Source organism: Bombyx mori, chromosome 21 (assembly GCF_030269925.1).
Source record: "Bombyx mori chromosome 21, ASM3026992v2".
Taxonomy (NCBI): Eukaryota; Metazoa; Arthropoda; class Insecta; order Lepidoptera; family Bombycidae; genus Bombyx; species Bombyx mori.
This window is the reverse complement of record NC_085127.1, coordinates 4,536,390-4,558,123: the sequence shown is the minus strand read 5'-3', so window position 1 is coordinate 4,558,123 and position 21,734 is coordinate 4,536,390. Positions and strand designations below refer to the sequence as shown.

The window sequence follows — 21,734 nt, the reverse complement described above, 5'->3', positions numbered from 1 at the left end:
TTCAGCGTAACCTTAACTAGTAGGTGAGCTCACGGGGCTCAAACCTGACGATGTTGCTAACACGAACCCTAGCAAGAGCCGTGCTTCGCAGAATCTACCACCGGATCGGAAACGCGACCCACTGAGAAGATCCGGCGAGAAACTCAGTGGGCTGTGTCTGAGGGTTAATTTACTCGTCGAGCCCTTCGTCGCAAGCGACGGGTTCGACGAGAACGGTGACCAGTGCTTAAAGTACCTAAAAGCACCGTTAGTGGATCGGGAGGATCCGAAATGACGTGTTTTGGGCGACGTCTACTGCTTTCCATTCTTTCCGCAGGATCGGGAATGTAGTTACCGGCGACCACGATGACAGGGTTCTCGTGTCGTGCCGCTTTATCGAAGTGGCGCATCGACGCCGACTGCATATACTTACTGATGGACTCTAAGTCCAGGTCGTCATGGAGGTCGACGTTCCTGACGAACCACGGGTGTTTGGATTAGTTTAAGGCTTAGCTTATATTTCACCTACGCAACATTATTATAATAGAGTAGATATATGATTCAAAAATGGTACTATTATAAAATCAAACGTTTTGCAGATCGGTTTTTTCACTTGTAAAGATAGTATTTCGAGTTTTTTCGTCCGATCTTAACAGTAATGATTAAAACGAAATGATTTACTGGTAACTTGAGAAGCTTTTCAGGTTTACAAGGATAAGTAGCTGAGCATGGAATTATCTGGCAGGGTTGGAATTTACAAATAGCTACCCGAATACCTCGAACAAAAACAAACCTCATCCATCTACAACCAGACCGGTATTGCGATTCTCTGAAAAGATCTGACTAGAAACTTAGCGAGCTGATGGCGGTTACGTTCCATATTGAACTCTTCGATATGTTCGATGAGTATGGTTACCAGGGACCTCTCTATGCCTGCTCTGCCCCTAGTGTTAAAGCTACAAGTGTTTAATAAAATTGTGTTAGTGGATCGGATGGATCTGTAATGATGTGACTAGGGCGTCGACGGTTACCTGTCTGAACTGGGGTTGGAGAGTAGTTGGCGACGGCCAGGGTGAGTCAATTTTCATGACACATCGCCTTATCGAACTTGTGAGTAGGTACCGATGTAGGTAACCAATTTTGGTTAAATTCGAATTGGTGAATCGATTAATTAAATCGTGTCGTGTTAGACCGAAAATATCGATTCTGTGTATTATCGGGCTTCCCTAATAGTTTGCGTTTTGACCGAGACGCATGATCAAAAACATTAAACGCGATACGCGTCACGCGAGCACCAAGCAAATATCGATTATAAAATAGACAAAAGCCTCTGCTCAAAATGAGATCAAGATCATTTATCATTTGCTTTTGATCAGTAAAATTCGTAATAATGTTTGGTAAAGCTGTGTTATGTTTGACGACTCTACAATTATATTGTAAGATGTATTTATTTTATCGCAACAGCTATAATTGTTTCATAAAAAAATATTTTTGTAATTTACAAACGTTCGTTTCTTCAATACCAGGTGTTACGGCTCAAGGAGATTGCAGTGATCTGCGAGGTCGAGTCATTTCCCACGGCATACATTACGTGCCCGGACCAAACTCCTGTAACCTTTGTATATGCGATAATGGACTACCTAAAGACTGCAAAGTTGTACTGTGTTCGCCACCCCAGGTAAATAAAAAACTAGCTTAAGAAATTGAATATTTAAACCAACACATTTTGCGTAAGTTTTTTTTTTTCTTTTCAGGATTGTCGCTCATTTCGAGTCGGCAACAATTGCTGCGAGTTTATTTGCTTAGATGATGTAGTGAAGCCACCTGACTCAAACGAGTCGAACTTCCGTGGGGCAGCTGGCGGTGCTGCGGCAGTAGTGGTGCTCACAGTACTGTTAGTACTGTACAGAGTAAGGAACCAGAAGCGTAGACGTCCACCACATGGGGATGACCAAAGAAGCCTGACTAGTATTGGGTATGATGATTCTCTAAAATTGCTTTAGTACCTTATCTGATCAGTAATATTTTTATAGAGAAGAAGTGCACAATGCTAATAATTTTTTTAAATAATTCATAAAAGATACATTAAATCAATAAAGAAAACATTACACACACTACATACTGTGTATTTGACGCACACACGCATACTATTTATTGTCAAAGTTTGTTCTTGACGTCTGTGGTCAAATTGAGAATAGATTAAATATTGTTTGTTTTTATCTTGATATTCTTTTCTTGATATTCTTTTTATATTCATAATAGTATATTTGAAAGGTACATCAGTGGAAGCATGGGCTACATGGGTGGCACTTGTGAGACAGCTCTGGGTGCCTGGAAGCCACATGGTTACTATCTGCCAAGGGGTGAAGCGCCTCCACCTTATGATGAGGCTGTGGCACAGTGCAGACAGGAAGTCATGAGGTAATCATCTAGAATATTTTGTATCGAAAGTCTCTTTTTTCGTTTTATTGATATAGGCTCATGGGAGCTCATGTCACAATTATTGTATCCTGTAAATCCTAAACATGAATGTCCCAGTCCACCTTCAGACATAAGATGGAAGCACACAACATATGTGAGACTATTCAAACTGGAATGGGCTTCTTGGAAATCTGAAATGCTTTGTGAATGAACTAAGTAAGATGGGAGTACGAAATTACATTGACTTACATGGTGTTTCATATAAATGATTAAGGTAAAACTTCTAAACTGAAATAAAATAAAATAGTGTTATACTTTTCAGTTTAGTAGGTTCGTGCTTTTGTTCATTTGGGGTTGTGTAGCTCTAAATTATCATATAGAGGCTGTCAGACATTCCCTGAAATATGATTTATCATCAACATTGAATGTGAAAAACTATTTTAAATATGATTTTTAGTTAAATATTGCATGAACCATATAATCAACAAAGCCTGAATATGGGGAATATTTTCTAATTACTCTGTACAATAAAATTTCAGGATTCAAAGTGAAGCAGCTTTTCACCGAACATATCCTGCAACAGTAGAGTCTCTCACTAGGCCAGATGAGGCCATGCAGTGTGTCGGTCATGGCTATGCTAATATTCCACGACCTGTTCAACAGGTAATAATTTTTATTGAAAATAAGAGAGAGTGAGAGATTTGTTTATTGAGATTTATATAATTCCAAACTAAAACACAACCTACATTGATGTTGGTCAACAGGCAGGTTGATTTTTACATTTTTATTTTACTTACTAGAGAAATCATATTATTTTGTATTTATTTAAAACCCTACTCCTATTTCAAATCTGAACAGAAAACTTTAAAAAATATGTTTTAAAATATAAAAACTTAAAAAAAACTTTTAATTTTTTTATTATTAATTTTGGTTTTCATAGTTCATATACCTGAAATAACTACAAACAAAAAAATTGTAACTTGTAGTATCTATGAGCAGTTACCTCTCTCTCTCTTTTTCTCTCTCAGTTTGATACATTGATTGACTTTACTTATTTGTACAAATTATGTGTACTTTTCCCAACCCCATACAGGGGATCATTTAAGCCCTTTTCTTCTTTCTTTCTGGTCGTTCCCTTAATGCGGAGGATCGTGACTGTATGTCAATCTTCTCCATATCTGGCCTCCAGTCACCTCCTTGAGTTGGTCAACCCATCTAGCTGGCGCTCTTCCTCTAGCGCGCTTCCCCTCCACTTGTCTGAGAATTGTGAGTTTCTCCAGGCTGTGCAATGAGGATCGCATTATGTGCCCAAAGAAACTCCGGATCCTTTCCTGGCACATAGTCAGCAGGCAGTCGTCGTGGCCTAAAGGATAAGACGTCCGGTGCATTCGTGTTGAAGCGATGCACCGGTGTTCGAATCCCGCAGGCGGGTACCAATTTTTCTAATGAAATATGTACTCAACAAATGTTCACGATTGACTTCCACGGTGAAGGAATAACATCGTGTAATAAAAATCAAACCCGCAAAATTATAATTTGCGTAATTACTGGTGGTAGGACCTCTTGTGAGTCCGCGCGGATAGGTACCACCGCCCTGCTTATTTCTGCCGTGAAGCAGTAATGCGTTTCGGTTTGAAGGGTGGGGTAGCCGTTGTAACTATACTGAGACTTTAGAACTTGTATCTCAAGGTGGGTGGCGCGTCTACGTTGTAGATGTCTATGGGCTCCAGTAACCACTTAACATCAGGTGGGCTGTGAGCTCGTCCACCCATCTAAGCAATAAAAAAAAATAAAAAAAAAAAAAACAAAAAAGGCGCCTGGTGACCTTCAGCTTTTCGAGGATGGAGACATTGGTTCTTATAGCTGTCCAAGGAATGCGTAGCAGCTTTCTCCAGCAATACATTTCAAACGCTTCAATCATTTTGCGTTCCTTTTTCCTGAAACACAAAGTCTCCACCCCGTACAGGAAGATAGAGAAGACCAACGTACGAACCAGACGCATCTTAGTTACTCGGCGAATATTATCCTTTAACTAAGTCGAAATCTATATTCATATGCAAATGTTAATACCATTTTATTATTTTCATATTTCGTAGGCCTGTAATCTATTTCAAACAAGAGTCGAGGTGTATGAGCTACTAGAGCTCCTAGTACCTCCTATACACCTCGACTCCTTTCCTCGAACAAGTAGTTTACAAACTTGATGAGCTTCAGGTGCGAATTAATTACCGTAAATCAACAGAGAAAATTACAGTAAACAAATTTTTTTTTTAAGAGATTTTATGACCTGGTTACTGAGACCTTTAAGTCATGTCTTATTTTAATGTATATTCTTAATTTTATGAAAAATGATATTATGGGGTGAAATGAAATGAAAATGATTAATTTGAGACATTAATCAACTGGGATGAAATTAAATGAGATGATATGAGATGAAATCTAATCTCAGTAAAATGGTGGTCATTTACTAAGATTTTTTCAGTGGACTTTTTGGAGGATCCCGAGAAGTTACGTCCAGCGGCTTTATTTCATTTTCCCACATTTGTGCACTTTCACAGATATTAAACGGTTAATAAACCACCATTATTACACATTTAAACCCGAAGAAACACTAAGTAGACAAAATAAAACAAATCACACAACTTTACTCCTCGCGTTCCCGCCAAAAAGTCTCACAGTAAACAAATAATCTACTCGCTGTCATAGATTATACTCAATCACAGATTAATTAATAGAATTACATGTTGTTCTATCTGATTTTCAATAACTTGTCAGAATGTAAGTCGTCGTGGCCTAAGAGATAAGATGTCTGGTGCATTCGTGTTGAGCGATGCACCGATGTTCGAATCTCTGGCGGGTACCAATTTTTCAAATGAAATACGTACTCAACAAATGTTCACGATTGACTTCCACGGTGAAGGAATAACATCGTGTAATAAAAATGAAACCCGCAAAATTATAATTTGCGTAATTACTGGTGGTAGGACCTCTTGTGAGTCCGCACGGGTAGGTTCCACCGCCCCGCCTATTTCTGCCGTGAAGCAGTGATGCGTTTCGATTTGAAGGGTGGGGCAGCCGTTGTGACTATACTGAGACCTTAGAACTATATCTCAAGGTGTGTGGCGCATTTACGTTGTAGATTTATATGGGCTTCAGTAACCACTTAACACCAGGTGGGCTGTGAGCTCGTCCACAAATCTAAGCAAAAAAAAAAAAAACTTCCAGACTCGATAACTGCTGTGTGGTTTGAGTGAAAAATGAACGAACAAAAACATTTCTTTTTCAGTTGGTGAATCCTCAGAACTGCTACAACACTCCTCTACTGCAGGCTGTGCACACGACTGACGCTCGGGACCCAAATCAAATCCAACACCACCCCTTAGGCCCTCCTGGAGGTGAGAAATACATATAATACAGGTACTATCGTAATGGATGAAATGGCAAATGTCATCATACCTGGTTACCACAGCTCAGATACTGCCAACTGTTATTACTGTTAAACGTCACGTCCTTACGGATCCATCAGATCCAATAACCTTTGCATTAGACGCCTTCAGCTCTAATACTAGGAGCAGGCTTAGGGACCCCATGCATCAGCCTGCCGAGTTTCTCCCCGGATCTTCTCAGCGGGTCGCGATTCCGATCCGGTAGTAGATTCATTCGCGAAGCAATTGCTCTTGAATTGTTAGGTCTCCTTCGGAGGCGCTCGGGCAGTTGTTAGCAAATCCCACCTCTCCTGATTACTCCTCCAAGATTACTAGGTGGGCGAGCAAAGGCTCACCCACCTAGTAATCTTTCAATCATAAAAAAAAAAACTGTTAAAGGTGCCAGTAAAGGTACAGCGAATTCACCAATGTACGATTGCAGTAGTTCCATATAGTAGACCAATTTCCATCCAGTAATGACTGATGCAGTAATCAGAAGCAAGTAACAGATTCATCGCAGATAATTCCTCAAAACTCCTCGAAATAGCAGAGTGCTAATGTTAACCTACTTTGTGATAAGTGGTTACCATAATTATTACCATATCTGCAACGATCTAATCTGTAATTACTGCCTCACCTTACAAACTGGAACGCATGAGTGCTTGCCAGCAGACAAAATTGATAGTGGTACCCATCTGTACGAGCTTGCAAAGGGTAAACAATAATTTAGAAAAAAATGTAGTATTTGCCTGAGAATCGAAGCACGATTATGAGTAGACCGAATGTCTTACGGAAGCTTCGGAACTTTGGATATATTATTATATAATACGGACGTCAGATTATAATGTTTGCATGTTTTTATTTTGATTTCAGGAGTGGGATTCCCCAGCGCCATCCGTTTAACCGGCTCTCTGGGTACCATCAACAACCGCGGTTTGTTATCCGTGTTACATGATCACGATCGTCCCAACTTGTACCCTAATCCTGGGAGTTTACACACTCCATTGTAAGTATCGTTTTTTGTATTGAATATCGAATGGCAAAGGGAACGTCGTATTCGGCCACACAGGGAAGTCAAGTAGAAAAAAAAAACGATGATGTAAACGATTATGCTAATAGAAGGCTATCGGATACCAATAATAAAACAATCAAAAAAGTTGTTATAAGAAATGAGAATTTGAATTTAATTTATCATTTATTTAAATTTTATGTTTTCAAGATTGTTTTAACTAGAAGCTAAATGCTAATCACAAGACGTGGCAACTTCAACGTCTTATTTATTTATGTCGCGAAACAGTCATTTTGCAATGAGAGGACAGTTATATAAGACTACTAGCCGTACTCGCCCGCTTCGCTGGACATTTAAAAATAACATTATTATTTATTGTCATTATTATTAGGGGGTCCAACACACATATAAATATTAGCCTATTCATTAAGTACATGTATTTTCTACATGGATACCAAATTTCAAGTCAATCGGAAGTACGGTTCAGTAGTATAACGGAACACCCGTAAAAACCACTGTATATTTATATATTCGTACTAGCGACCCGCCCTCGCTTCGCTTCGGGAACATTAAATTTTATTATTGGTAGTTGAGTCCCGCTATGTTATCCGCGGTTATTGTCGTACCGCGGGTGACGCCGCGGGGCGAAGCTAGTCTAAAAAAGTAGCTTAAGTTACTCCTTATATAATCAGCTACCTGTCAGTGAAAGTCTCGTCAAAATCGGTCCAGCCAATCCAGAGATTAGCCGGAACAAACAGACAGACAGACAAAAATTGTAAAAAATGTTATTTTGGTGTATGTACCGTATATATATTCATATGCATGTAGTAAAAAGCGGTTATTTTAATATTATAAACAGACACTCCAATTTTATTTATATGTATAGATAGATAAGACTTGCGATTCTGTATTATATTGTACAATGGCCTCATCTTTCACACGGGAACGTTGTATTGTCGCGTCGAAGTGGTTCGCGAACACGTGTGCGTTGTCTGTGCAGCCACCGCACCATCCCGCTGGGGGGGCCGGGCGCGGACGTGCGGCGCTCGTTCCACCGCGCGCCCCCCCCGCGCCCCCACACCGGCCGCTCCGTGCCGCGCAACCTGGACCTGGCCGCCGGACCGCACGCCGCGCCCGACGCCGCACCGGACGTCGGGTACGTCACGCCCGCTATTGATTTTTTTTTTACCTAAGCTTATCGTCTTTAATGACCATACCAGCATAACCGGGCGAGTAGGTGAGCTAACTTATATATTATCTTTGAACTAACTCGAGCGGTTATCGGAGCCCATAGAACATACAACGTAAATGCCGCCATCCACCTTGAAGTATGAGTTCTAAGGTCTCAGTATAGTTACAACCGCTGCCCCACCCTTCAAACCAAAACGCATTACTGCTTTACGGCAGAAATACGCAGGGCAGTGGTACCTACCCGTGCGGACTCACAAGACGTCCTACCACCAGTAATTACGCAAATTATAATTTTGCGTGTTCGAATTTTACTACACGATGTTATTCCTTCACCGTGGAAATGAATTGTGAACATTTGTTAAGTGCGTATGCCATTAGAAAAATTGGTACCCGCCTGCGGGATTCGAACACGTTACATCGGTTCATGCGAATGCACCGGACGTCTTATCCTTTAGGCCACCACAACTTCAGACATACATAATTTGCAGGCCAATATTGCGGACCAATAGCGCCGGACAGACACGGACACGCAGCGAGGAACAGAACGTGGGTGGAGCGGTGACCACAAATGCTAATGCTAACGCGGGAGCTGCTGGGAACAACGCGGCTGTGGCGGACAGCGCGGGGGCTGTCCCGAGCGCGGGCGAGGGGGGTGCCCCTCCCGCCCCCGACGCGCCCCTTCCACCCCCACACAACACATTACCCCTCACTGTGGACAAGGTATTTTATCTGTTAATTCTAGAGGGTAGATTATTCAGCAAACCATAGATTTTTCTGTGATGTGTGACGTGTCTAATTGGTAGGTACGCAATGGAAGGCCTTTGCGTACCTACTATAGTAGAATTATTTTATCCTTGCAGCTTGGGTCATAAATAATCGGAGCGGTGAAGCGAATATTTCGCTCTCTCTCCCACTCACGAGCCTTATGGACGGGCATAGTGATGCGCATTATTGTTTTCGATAAGCGTTATCGATAGTGTATTTAGTTTTGTCATTTTGTGGGTCTGTGATAAAAATGAAAGTAAAAATCACTAATCGAACGTTTACACCTCATATCGCCGCAGCAAGTTTATAGAGAAGGGCAGAAATTAACACTAACTTTTCGGGATTTATTTTCATTTCAGTGAAAAATTTTAACACATTGTTGATAACAACAGGTGCAAATATTATTTTGAATCAATTCTGCCGTTTTGGTACGAATGTATAAAAACACATTTCTCTTCGACATATGTACTATAATTTGCAGGAAAGTACAACAAATGACTCATAACATAACAATGTCTCACCACCCTTCGTATACCACCCCGCCGCCGTGTACCTGCCTTCGATGACTCATATGTTTTTACCGATAATGGCGTTGCGCCCGTGCAACATGCTCCACTTTGATAAAGCGGCACGACACGAGAACCCTCTCATCGTGGCCGCCGGTAACTACATTCCCGATCCTGCGGAAAGAATGGAAAGCAGTCGACGTCGCCCAAAACACGTCATCTCGGATCCTCCCGATCCACTAACGGTGCTTCTAGGTACTTCAAGCACCGGTCACCGTTCTCGCCGAACCGGTCGCTTGCGACGAAGGGCTCGAAGAGTAAATTAACTCCCAGATACAGCCCACTGAGTTTCTCGCCGGATCTTCTCAGTGGGTCGCGTTTCCGATCCGGTGGTAGATTCTGCGAAGCACGGCTCTTGCTAGGGTTCGTGTTAGCAACGTCGTCAGGTTTGAGCCCCGTGAGCTCACCTACTAGGTTCCGCTGGAATAGCCTCTCTAGGCTACCAGCTTAGGTATGCTCACCGCCCTAGCCGGGCTATGATTTATGACCCAAACTGCACGGACAAAATAATTCGACTATAGTTAATTTTAACGCACTATTATCATTCTATACATTTTTCTATAATCGTCTAAGAAATGATTGGTAGATTTCTTGTTACAAATTACAAGTCCCAAGTTATCTTTTAAAATATGCGACATTATTGTTGGTGCTGCATTAAGTTCCCTAGAGATATTTTTTTGTTTTTGAATAGAATTTCTGCAGATTCTTTCGTTCGTCCATGATTTATTATGAATACTGCGTCTACGGTACAATTTATTACTGCTAAACAGATAGTGGATGATTCTTTGTACACGCCAAAAGTCTGGCGTGAAAGTTTCAAAATGTTCATTTGGCTTCGTACTTTGTGTAATGCTATCAGAGCAATTTAGTTTTCATTAACACCTCGCTCCTTTTTGATATCGTATAAATAATGACGTCAAGTTAGAAAACGCTTTCAATTTCGAAACGAGAACGACAGGTTCTATATTCAAAATGCTATTAAAAATAATTATTGTATATTTCAGTTTTCAAATCAAATAGAACGTTGTACATATGTAGTTTTTATCAAGATTTTTACAATATTCTTTAAAAAAAACCCTTTTAAAATATCTTAAAAACTAGACGGTAAAGTAGCTAATTTTTATCTTCCGTGCAAATGTCGCATTTTATAAATTTTAGAATAAAAATCTCAAATTGATAAAAATTACTGATTCCCTGATTTTGGTTTGCCCTAAAATTGTATATATGGTACACTAGGACCACCAGTAGGCCGCATGGCGTTCGACATGTTAATAGCCATTTCGTATTCGTGAATATTCGTTTATCATTAGCGAATCAATCTGGCCTATAACAAACAGTATGGCGGGCGTGTACCATTCAAATATAATTTGCAGCCGTCGTGCGTGTGCAGCTACGAAGCCCCGGCCGCTCCCGGGGGCGAGGACGCCGACGACTACCGCAGCGAGTGCGAGAACTGCAAGTCCGCCAGCAGCTCCAAGTGAGTATTCGCATACGTTCTTATTGCTCTAAGCTGGAACTGGCAACACTGGGTAATATACGGCCACCGCAGGGACTTTTTGGCGGGAACGCGAGGAGTGAAGTTGTGTGATTTGTTTTATTTTGTCTATTTAGTGTTTCTTCAGGTTTAAATGTGTAATAACGGTGGTTTATTAAATGTTTAATATCTGTGAAAGTGCACAAATGTGGGAAAAATGAAACAAAGCCGCTGGTCATAACTTATAGGGATCCTCCAAAAAGTCCACTGAAAAAATCTCAGTAAATGACTACCATTTTAGTGAGGTTATATTTCATCCCATATCATCTCATCTCATTTCATTTAATTTCATCTCAGTTGATTAATGTCTAAAATTATTCATCTTCATTTTATTTCACTCCGTATTATCATTTTTCATAAAAATAAGAATATAAAATAAAATAAGACATAACTTAAAGGTCTTAGTTACCAGGTCATAAAACCCCTTAAAAAAATACGGCCACCACAGCCCATTGGCATCATCATTACCGTGAGCTCGTTCGCCCATACCTTTTTACTGGTGGTAGGACCTCGTGTGAGTCCGCGCGGGTAGTTACCACCGCCTTACCAATTTCTGTCGTGAAGCAGTAGTGTTTCGGTCTGAAGGGTAGGGCAGCCGTTGTAACTATACTGAGATCTCAGAACTTATATCTCAAGGTGGGTGCCGCATTTACGTTGTATGTATGTCTATGGGCTCCAGTAACCACTTAACACCAGGTGGGCTGTGAGCTCGTCCACCCATCTAGCAATAAAAAAAACCATAATAATTAGTGCAATTCAAGCTCTTACGTGTTTCATGAAGTTGTAGGTAGTTATTTTGTACTGTACAAAGAGATAGATGTCAGTGTTTGTGTCCTCCTGCGTATCTAGGGCTGTCACTACATTAAATATCAAACGCAAGGTAAGCGGTCTGGCGGTCTAATAAAACTCAATAAAATACAATAATACATTTATCATTTTATTGCTAAATTTAATATACCAAGAAGCGATAAAGATATCGCGATACGTAATAAACAAATATATATATTTTTAATGACTTCCACGAAAAGTTGAATACCCTGGTGAGGGTAGCGTGTGCGTTACGTGTGTGCGTGAGGCAGATGGTCGTCGTCGGACGGCGCGTGGGAGGGCGCCGGCACGCAGACCCTGCAGCGCCGCGCGCCGCCCCCGCCCGCGCCCGCGCCCGCCACCGCCACCCTGCCGCAGCCCGTCACCAAGCAGAGGTACTGTTACGGGGTGGCTCCACGAGCTCTTTTAAAAGAAGGACACGGTGACTGGCACTGAGTTTATTTTATTAAAGAAGTAGTACAAATGATGTGTGTTTCCGCTACTCAAGCCAAATCTGTTCTGCCACGCTTTAGTAATAAATCGTTTTTGTATAAAGACGATGCATTCAATAATGCCTTAGTCGGCATTATTATTTATATTACGTTATTATTGAGGGGCATATGTAACAGTACGCGCGCCCGCACGCCCGCACCCGCACGACCGCACCGACCCGCAGCCGCTAACGAATCCCGCAGGCGGGTACCAATTTTTCTAATGAAATACGTACTTAACAAATGTTCACGGTTGACTTCCGCGGTGAAGGAATAACATCGTGTAATAAAAATCAAACCCGCAAAATTATAATTTGTGTAATTACTGGTGGTAGGACCTTTTGTGAGACCACACGGGTAGGTACCACCGCCCTGCCTATTTCTGCCGTGAAGCAGTAATGCGTTTCGGCTTGAAGGGTGGGGTAGCCGTTGTAACTATACCGAGATCTTAGAACCTATATCTCAAGGTGGGTGGCGATTTGCGTTGTAAATAGACATTTACTTACTACTTTATATTTAGAGCCCATAGACATGGGCTCCAGTAACCACTTAACACCAAAGGGGCTGTGAGCTTGTCTACCCGTCTAAGAAAAAAAATTGCTTTATGTTGCAGTCGATCACTGATGGGTCAGCCTTCGAACTGGGAGAACTGGTTTAACGCGATCCCCGATTCGGACAGCGAATCCGAAGAAGAGTAAGAATTTCCCTCTCACCCTTCTTCGAGTTACAATCAAGGAAAATGAACAAACAACAATCTCAATTTTGTTTTATACATGTATGTATATATAGTTACACATTTATGTGTCGGCGTCACATTGAACTTCAATGGAGAAGAACAAAAATAACGAGCGTGAAACAAAATCAAATACAAAAATATTACAATAAAGGTAGGTGAGCTCAGGGGTCAAGTTGAGAGAGTTTTTTACAATGGCCCTAGCAAGAGCAGTGCTTCGCTGAATCTACCAGCGGATCGCGACCCACTGAAAAGGCCCGGCGAGAAATAGCTGAAAAACTAGTTGTTGGCAAATGAAAATAATTATAAAGGAGTTATCTTTGTGGTTATATAGAACTATGAACTACAACAAGCAATACAATGCCGATGATAACGTTTATAACCATTTTAATTTTTATGTTAAGTTTGCTTGTTATCTTTATTTTCGAAATTATTCGATCACTAGTAAGTAAGGCTAGCGGCTTGTCTCTGATCCTAGCATTACTGAAGTCCATGGGCGACAGTAACCACTCACCATCAGGTGGGCCGTATGCTCGTCAGCCGGCAAGGGCAATAAAAAAAAAAAAAAAAAAATTTGTGGTCGAAATTCGTCAAAATTTCTATTCGTAAATCATTGTGTCTCTACTTGTCGCGATGGTAACACGTACACTATATTAGTATTATGCAAATCACTGCCTCAATACCATTCGTAGAAGTCGTCGTGGCCTAAAGGATAAGACGTCCGGTGCATTCGTGTTGAGCGATGTACCGCTGTTCGAATCTCAGGCGGGTACCAATTTTTCTAATGAAATACGTACTCAACAATTGTTCTCGATTGACTTCCACGGTGAAGGAATAACATGGTGTAATAAAAATCAAACCAGCAAATTTTTATTTGCATAATTACTGGTGGTAGAACCTCTTGTGAGTCCGCGCGGGTAGGTACCACCATCGTGCCCATATCTGCCGTGAAGCAGTAATGCGTTTCGGTTTGAAGGGTGGGGCAGCCGTTGTAACTATACTGAGACCATAGAACTTATACCTCAAGGTAGGAGGCGCATTCACGTCGTAGATGTCTATGGGCTCCAGTAACCACTTAACACCAGGTGGGCTGTGAGCTCGTCCAACCATCTAAGCAATAAATAAAAAAAGTACGGTATAAGTTAATTCCATTCGACAATCCTTATAAAGAGCTTTGCATATGGCTACCTATATTCACGTGGGGTTTGTGTATTTGAAGTCTAGCGATTCTAATATTATATTATAGTTAAGTGGTCTTTTACTGATCGATCGCTACGAATCAATTCAATACTAAAAGTACTTGATAATAATTATATTTAATATGATACTGAATGTACAAACCGACTCATTCGTCCGAAATGATTGAAATGAGACATTCCTTCATATTTATTCCTCTTTTCTTAATACATATATGTTGTTATTATGTGATTTTGAATAGTGATATTGTTTTTTTTTGGTTTCGAGAGATGTAGCGATTTTGATCTTTCGAATGATAAATCGATAATGATCTTATCAGGAATCTTTTACACGTTGAAAATAATTATCGTTATTGTTTCTTATTTTTTTTACTTAATGCAATATTGAATTTGCTCGTTATTGTTATCAGTGGCTTATCATCGAAATGATAAGTTTTTCGAAAAAAAAAATTCAATATCTCGTTTGGTTTTATTTCGAGAAATGATGCAATTGTTATTCCGTTCGGTGTAAGTTTTTTTTTTATATATATGAAGTGAACAAAGTTCGTAATGTTTTTACAATAGAAACTCGATTATCCAGATCTTAGGCGTATGCGAGTCTATGTACTAATAATAATAATAATAAATAAATCTTTATTTTTATTATATATTAGAAAGCTTTATTATTATTACTATTATGTATAGTGCGAGCGTTCTCGGTTTCCACCCTATCTCCCCCTATCAGTACTCACATATTTTGTTTTGTCAAACGCTAGTGCTACCCAGGTGTAGGTATTAATTTGAAATAAAGACAAAGAATAAAGTAGAAGGTACAATTATTGAAAAAACAGATCTATTTGTATACGTCTATTTACTAAATTAGCCGATAAATTTGGAATTGGACACTTGTACAATATTAGGTATAAATTGAAATATACTTTGAAGTGCATTTGTGTATATGGCAGTGAAGAGGAATGGTCGCCGAATAGTGATAAAGAAACCAAAGAATTGAAATCTGAGGAATGCAATGTATTTTTAATTTTACAGCTGGCCAACATCTGGCAACACTCGAAATGTGTTCTAGCTATGTAAAATATTTTAAGTTTATAATAATTGAAAAATATCTTCAAAAATTCAAACTTTGTTCATAATCTGATGGAGGGTGTTACTATCAATATCTCGACCAGTACAGTCTAAACAAAATATTGTATTGGTAGTTATAGTAGGGAGGATTTTAATTTGTGCCAATGTTACTGTGACCCACAAAATATCTTAATAAGGGAATTTAATAAAACCCTATGTCACAAAGATGTAACAAATATTTGAATGAAAAAAACAAACTCAAATATTCAAATATATCCGGCATTTTTAAAATTTTCTAAATAACTCTAGTTTCAGTCCGGATAATCGAGTTTCTGTTGTGGTTTAGTTATTATTTATAAGCAATGTTATTTGATACTAAATAATGAAGAAGTCTGTATATTTTATCTTTCAATGTCAAAATTTGTTATGTTTGAAAACAGTTAATAAATACAGGGTGGAAGGTAAACGCTTATAAATCCAAAATCGTAAAGATATATTATTACCTTACTACTACTTACTACCTACAGGTGTAAAAGTGAATTGATTGGTAAAAAATTAACATCTTAATTAGACTCTGATTCAAGTTGCTCTTATAATAATAATATAGTGCAATAAAAAAAAAAGTGTAGTTTTCCCCCACCCTGTATTTAATTTTAGGGTTCGACATGTTTCGAATTATGCTATTTTAACACTAGAGCTGTGAGACCGATGATCGATATTATTATGTTTAATAAAATCCATAAATCATGAATTCTCACAATTCAACCAAATACTTCGCTTCTCTTCTGATTTGTTATTTGCACGTTATTTTTATGTATAATTTGTTTGTTCTCTTTGATGTTTTTATTTGGCGGTTTATATTAATCATAATTATTTTAAGTCTAATTATTTATAAGGTGATCACGTACCAAAGGGTTTATTAATTTGTTGTTTATTTTAGTTTATTTAATATTTTACTATTGTAAATTTATCAGTATTGGATTTTAAAGTTGACAGGATAATAAAAATAAAATATATGTTGTGTAGTAAGTAGGATCAAGTATTGTGTATATAGAGGCGAATTTAAACCTTTTTATTCTACATTAGACTTAAGAATTGCCAATTTGCTATTCGAAAAACAAATTCAGTGCCAAAGTTGCCGAAAAAATTTTAGAACAATTAATCATTTTTTAAACTATTTCACAATATTTTTCGTTCAATAAAAGCGAAAAAGATAATATCCGTTTTCGTAATTGTCAAAATGTTTGTGCGTCACACAATATTTCGTTCAGGACAAAACAAACAAGGCAATTTTTACCTTTTCTAAATACTACCCATTAAATGAATAGTAAAATTTTAAAAAATCTGTTTAAAACACTTGTGTACACCGATAAATTAATTATAATTTAATTTCGATGCAATAAAAAAAATACAAGACAAGTTGGTTCGTTTTCTAAAAATTTTAATGTTCTGAAAATATTATTCTAATAAATATGCTTAATAAACAGTGAAACAAGTGTAATACCAGGCACCACCGCCCTGCTTACTTCTGCCGTGATGCACTTAACATCAGTTGGGCCGTGAGTTCATCCGCATCATATAAGCAATAAAAAAAACAACCTAAAATTAAACTATGTTTACGGAAGTTGTACTTATTTTGTCAACGAGAATTGAATATCCATTAAATTATTATTTGCTCTCTATAGTTTTAAGATTCCAAACAAATAATATTAAAATATGAAATAAGTAGTTTTTATCCAGTGTGCAGTATAGTCGCACATAAAAGTGTTTACAATGATACATCATCACACACCGTAATGTTTTCTCGTGGTATAATTGAGGCCGTCAGCGCAAAAGTGGCCTAACCCACAATATTTCATAATCATGCTTATATGTATATTGCAATTTATTTAAAATATAATAAATTTTGATGCAAATCCGGCCTGTTCATAGTTTCACCCATAGATAACAGATGGCTTTGTAAACATTATTTTTGCGCGTATTGTTTTTTGTCTACTCAAATTCAAATTCGTGAAAACTTAAACCTCCATTGCTCCATAATAACTATAGTAAGCTTAGGCCACTTTTGCGCTAACGGCCTGAATTGTGCTTTTTTTGTCATTAAACTAAACGGTCTTCGTTTATTTTCTCTGGTACTTTTCTCAAGTTTACGTGGATTCGTGTATAAATGAGCGAATACGCATGAAATTGAACTTGGCACTGAAAATTTCCTGTTATCGTAGGAATATAACACAAATAGAGGTTTCTTATTTTTTCCGCCTACTTCGTTTACCAAAGAGTCTTTATGATGGTCACAATACATCATGATAATAAAAAAAATATAGGCCGTCCCTGTTCGTACTTGATCGGATGAAAGTCGATAGGGAAAGTAGAATAGGGTTGTCAATGTTGACTCATAGTCGGACAAATGGAATAGATAGATTAAAATGCATGATTAGATGAATATTCTCGGATACATATTTTATTTCTTTAATAAACTTTTAACTTTGGGATCTAGTACATTTTCACTTTTTATTTTTATTTTTATTTTGACGCTAGCTTGTCCGAGTTTTTTTCACTAAACTCTGCAAAGTCATTGTCACCTAAAAGCTTTCTCCACTATGAACAACTTGACAGCCCTGTGTTGTTAGTAAACTAGTATTACCCTTGATTTATAACACTAATTGCTATTCAATCCTTTATCTTCTGTTGTTTTGTATTTTGTTTTAAATTCGTTTTACTTGTTCATTTTTCCAAAACCTAATCTTAAGTCCTGAGGCTGGGCGATGAGATGAGTGGCTGATGAGGGACCGTACACTGGGTGAAAAAAATATGTCCAGTTTAATATCAGGAGTATGTACCCGGTCAAAAGTTCCGTTAGCAGTTCCAGATCGAAAGTGATGGGAAGATCATCAGAGAAGCAACCCATGAGCTGCAAATCGCACGGCAACTTATGAAAACAATGTACCCGGTCAAAAGTTCCGTTAGCAGTTCCAGATCCAGAGAAACACGCGGAAATGGCGCGAGTCTTGAAAGCGGTTTCGTCGCCCGCTCCAATCCCAGCACCCAACAAAGTCAGGTTGAGATAACCCTACAGAGAATAATGCGCGATGTGAGCAATATGTTACATGTCCGCTTTGCCCAGCTGAAGGCGCGTCTGCCATCGGAGCCCCGTCTGCGGCCGCTTTTGGCTTCGCACAGTTTGAAGAGTCGAGAAAGGTAGATGGAGCTCCATGCCAATGACCTCGATACCACTCTACTTCTCATTTCCTTCGTTCCGCCTCGTTGTCAAAAATGGTCGGATCACCCTTTCCCCGCGTGTCAAGAACGCAGTGCTGCGCGGCGGCTAAGCAAGAAACTAGATGATATCTTGGGGAGGTAACTCAGAGGCTAGATCCGCCTCCAATAGTTGCGCCCGGCAACGACCCCCGCTGGAAACTCAATGTACCTATTTCAAGTCTTTTTGTTTTGTTGAAGTCCCCGTTGCTAACGCGACGATATAAACCTACAGCGATAGGGCCAAAAATAAAAGCTTATCTATAAAAAGCAACACTGTAGTTATCTCAATTTTTGTTTTGGTTTTATCGAAATCACATTTCTTGGCGGGTACGCGAGAACGATAGTATGAAGGCTGTTAAATAATTTAAAAAAATATTACAACTGGTGACACTCCTTGTGCGTTGTTCACACACGAGAAATAATTATCCTTGTCACATTATATGGAACGAAATTAACAGAATAAAATCTTTAATAACCTAAAATTTAAAGTAAATCTACTTACAGAATTGTAGATAGATACATCTAACATGAATTATATAATAATAGTTTTATATAAATGGCTATTTAATACCTACAATTTTAAGATTCACCAAAGCCGTATTAAATTTATAGTCGAGTCGTGGATTCGTTACAAGAAAGTTGCATAGAACGTAAGTTAGTTATAAGATCTATATTAATATTATTTCTCATTATGTTCCTCCGATAAGATATTTAAATTATAATAATTGATTTTCTTAAAATTTAGCCTTCCCGTTAGGCAGAAAATGGAAATAGTATAATAGTCTGACTTCCAGGGTTATAAGTATTTAGTACGTTAAAAAATAGTTAGATAAAAAGATACTGAAGAAAAATGTGGCGTTACTTAAAATTTTAAACCATCGTATGAAAAAAGTGATCATTAAAATGCAGTTTATGTATGGGTAACGTAGTTTTAGATGACGATTTTAGATAGGTTGTTAATAAAGAAGGTAAAATTCTATTACCGTAATTCAAGAGTATGAAAATGTTAGTCAGACTGAAAAAAAGTGTAATAATTTGCTTTTCTCTTTTGTACTTGATCATGTGAAAGAATGGGTTGGTATTAAAATTTCACTAATTTTTGAATTCTATTTAGGATCATAAAGAAATTTCAAATGTATTTGAATTTCACCCAAGGATGATATTAACAAGTTTTAAATTGGGGAAACTTCTTATACCTATTCTTATTTGTATGTACAGAAATAAAATACGGATTGTTTTTAATTTAAAACTAACATTCCCATTTTAAATGTAACCTTGTTTAAAATGTTAAACTGTAACTTAAAGAAAAAGGAATGGATTTAAATAAAACGGGTTTTATCAAAAAATCATATAGTTTTATTTCCATTTATGAAACCAACAGCAATTCAAACTAATTTATGTATATTTAGTGTCACTGATCTTATTCATCGAAGCATTTTTCTACGTTAATTCCGCTTTAAATATACAAGTTTAGTTGTGACTTCAGGAACTATGAAAACATTTCATTCATCACAACTTTGATTTTTACTGAGCACAATTAAAATAATTACTGTTAATTATACACATTAGTACGAATATTACAGCAAGAAATAGCTTCGATGGAAGGTGTCGACTGGAGATATCTTTCTTTTCAGAGTCTGGAAGCCACGGCCCGCACTGCCTGTACCCTTCCTCCTTGAAATATAAAATGAAATCGTTAATAGTAATCCCAATTTATAATAGTGATCCCTCCAAGGCTGAGCCCCGCGAGCTCGCATGCTTGTTCGACAAAGCTAGCATAACCCCTCGAGGTTAATAGAAAAAGGCAAAAAAAAAAAAGTTTTTCATAATTTTTCTATAAATAGGCAAAAAAATGTGTTTGAAAAGAGTTGTTGAGAGTGTTGTCAGTAAACAGAAAAATCGCATGAGTTTCATCCTTACTTAAGTAATAGAAATTTGTCATATTGGCTCTGTTCGTATTATGGAGGGTAGAGGTAAGGAGAACCGTCTCTGTGTGTGAAAGTGTCCGTTAAAATCTGCTATATAAGGGTGGCGCTACAGTAGCAACCGGGTAAAATTAAAAAAAGGCCCTGAAAGTTATTAGAATAAGATAGAGAAATAAAAAAGGACAAAAAAACTGTAAGCAGTACAAAATCACAAAAAGTATTTTATTTAAAGCTGATAAGAAAATGCAATCAATGTCTCTACGTTTTACAAAAAATTTGGGGGTCCACGATAGAGGATCTCAACGCATACACTGATAGTACCTACCTATTTACTTCATTAGCCGAGGAGATTTAAGATTAACCATTACAAATTTGACGCCAAATGTTGATAATTTATTATTAAAGCATCAGGTTCATCCTTCTCACTAAAAATATTGACTTATTGCTTATGTTATTTTATTTATAGTTTATTTTATGTTACGTATATTTTAGACAACAGATACAAAATTTTATTTTGAGTAGTTTTAATTTAAATTCAATTAATAAATATATAAATTAACATGTGTTTGTACTTTAAGTTTTTAACACTAAACTTTACTACAGTTAGAAATTTATCAATCAATATCAGGTAAGTAGGGGGTCTACCCAACACGGAAAAACATGGCAAGGGGTCTACGACACAAAAAAGTTTGGGGAACTCTGGTTTAAACGGTCGCGTGTTCGCGCTATACCTACAACTATAATTGAGACCTCGATCACTTGTGTCTTAATTTCTCAAGGTGAGTGGTGGCGACATTCAGATTGAGATGTCTATGGACTGCGATACGGACAACAGAGAGACCATTCATATGCTCATTTACAGCAATCAGAAAATAATGCAATATGTATTGAAATGAACGTAAATTATTAAAACAAAACGAATTAACATGGTATCGTTTTTCATTGTAGATAATCATCGATAAACCGTCAATAAACCATTTGATTTAATCTAGATCAAGATAGTGCGATATAAATGATGGGTCTTGTATAGATGTTAACAATTTATGTATCCAATTTTTTCGATGAGTCTCCGTTAAAACAATAGAAAATGTAAATATATGACGTGCTATTTATTATATAATAATATATTGAATTTCAAATGTAATTAAAACGTGTAGTTAATAGCATTTTACAAGAATTTGTTTTACTGTGTAAGGTGATATGTTGCAATCACATAGCGAGAAAAAAATACAGTTTAAATTCGATCCCGTTATTACCTAAGTTTATTATGTGATCGTTTTGTGATACGGGCCAAGACAACTAGACAAGCTAATCTGATGTTAAGTGGTTACCAGAGATCACGTTACCCCGAGAAGCTGTGACTCCCCCCTTA

At 37.9% G+C, this 21,734-nt stretch overlaps 2 protein-coding genes and 1 long non-coding RNA gene across 6 annotated transcripts in view; 1 reads left to right on the top strand and 2 right to left on the bottom strand.

The window, feature by feature from the left end:
* Positions 1-1,178: 1,178 nt before the first annotated feature.
* Positions 1,179-19,783, top strand: LOC101736580 (uncharacterized). 4 transcript variants are annotated; one of them, XM_038018506.2, is made up of 12 exons: positions 1,179-1,415; positions 1,506-1,657; positions 1,734-1,954; positions 2,254-2,400; positions 2,940-3,063; positions 5,687-5,795; positions 6,699-6,831; positions 7,835-7,990; positions 8,514-8,745; positions 10,730-10,833; positions 11,970-12,092; positions 12,802-19,783. In XM_038018506.2, exons 1-12 carry the CDS (start codon positions 1,370-1,372, stop codon positions 12,884-12,886), a joined length of 1,632 nt encoding a protein of 543 aa, XP_037874434.1. In that variant the 5' UTR covers positions 1,179-1,369; the 3' UTR covers positions 12,887-19,783. The 4 variants fall into 4 exon arrangements, with proteins under 4 accessions (XP_037874434.1, XP_062530644.1, XP_012548856.1 ...); XM_062674660.1 differs by having other exon boundaries at positions 1,212-1,415; positions 11,966-12,092; XM_012693402.4 differs by having other exon boundaries at positions 1,212-1,415; positions 2,242-2,400.
* Positions 10,335-11,817, bottom strand: LOC134200851 (uncharacterized). Its single transcript, XR_009975929.1, has 2 exons — positions 11,659-11,817; positions 10,335-10,872 (listed from the first exon to the last, which is right to left on the bottom strand). It is a non-coding gene; the product is annotated as an uncharacterized LOC134200851 (long non-coding RNA).
* Positions 19,771-21,734, bottom strand: part of LOC105842130 (voltage-dependent calcium channel subunit alpha-2/delta-3) — a 32,288-nt gene continuing 30,324 nt past the window's right edge. Inside the window, exon 26 of the mRNA XM_038018505.2 lies at positions 19,771-20,111. Within this exon, the coding sequence (XP_037874433.1) occupies positions 19,962-20,111 (150 nt within the window). The 3' untranslated portion in view covers positions 19,771-19,961. The remainder of the gene's footprint in view (positions 20,112-21,734) is intronic.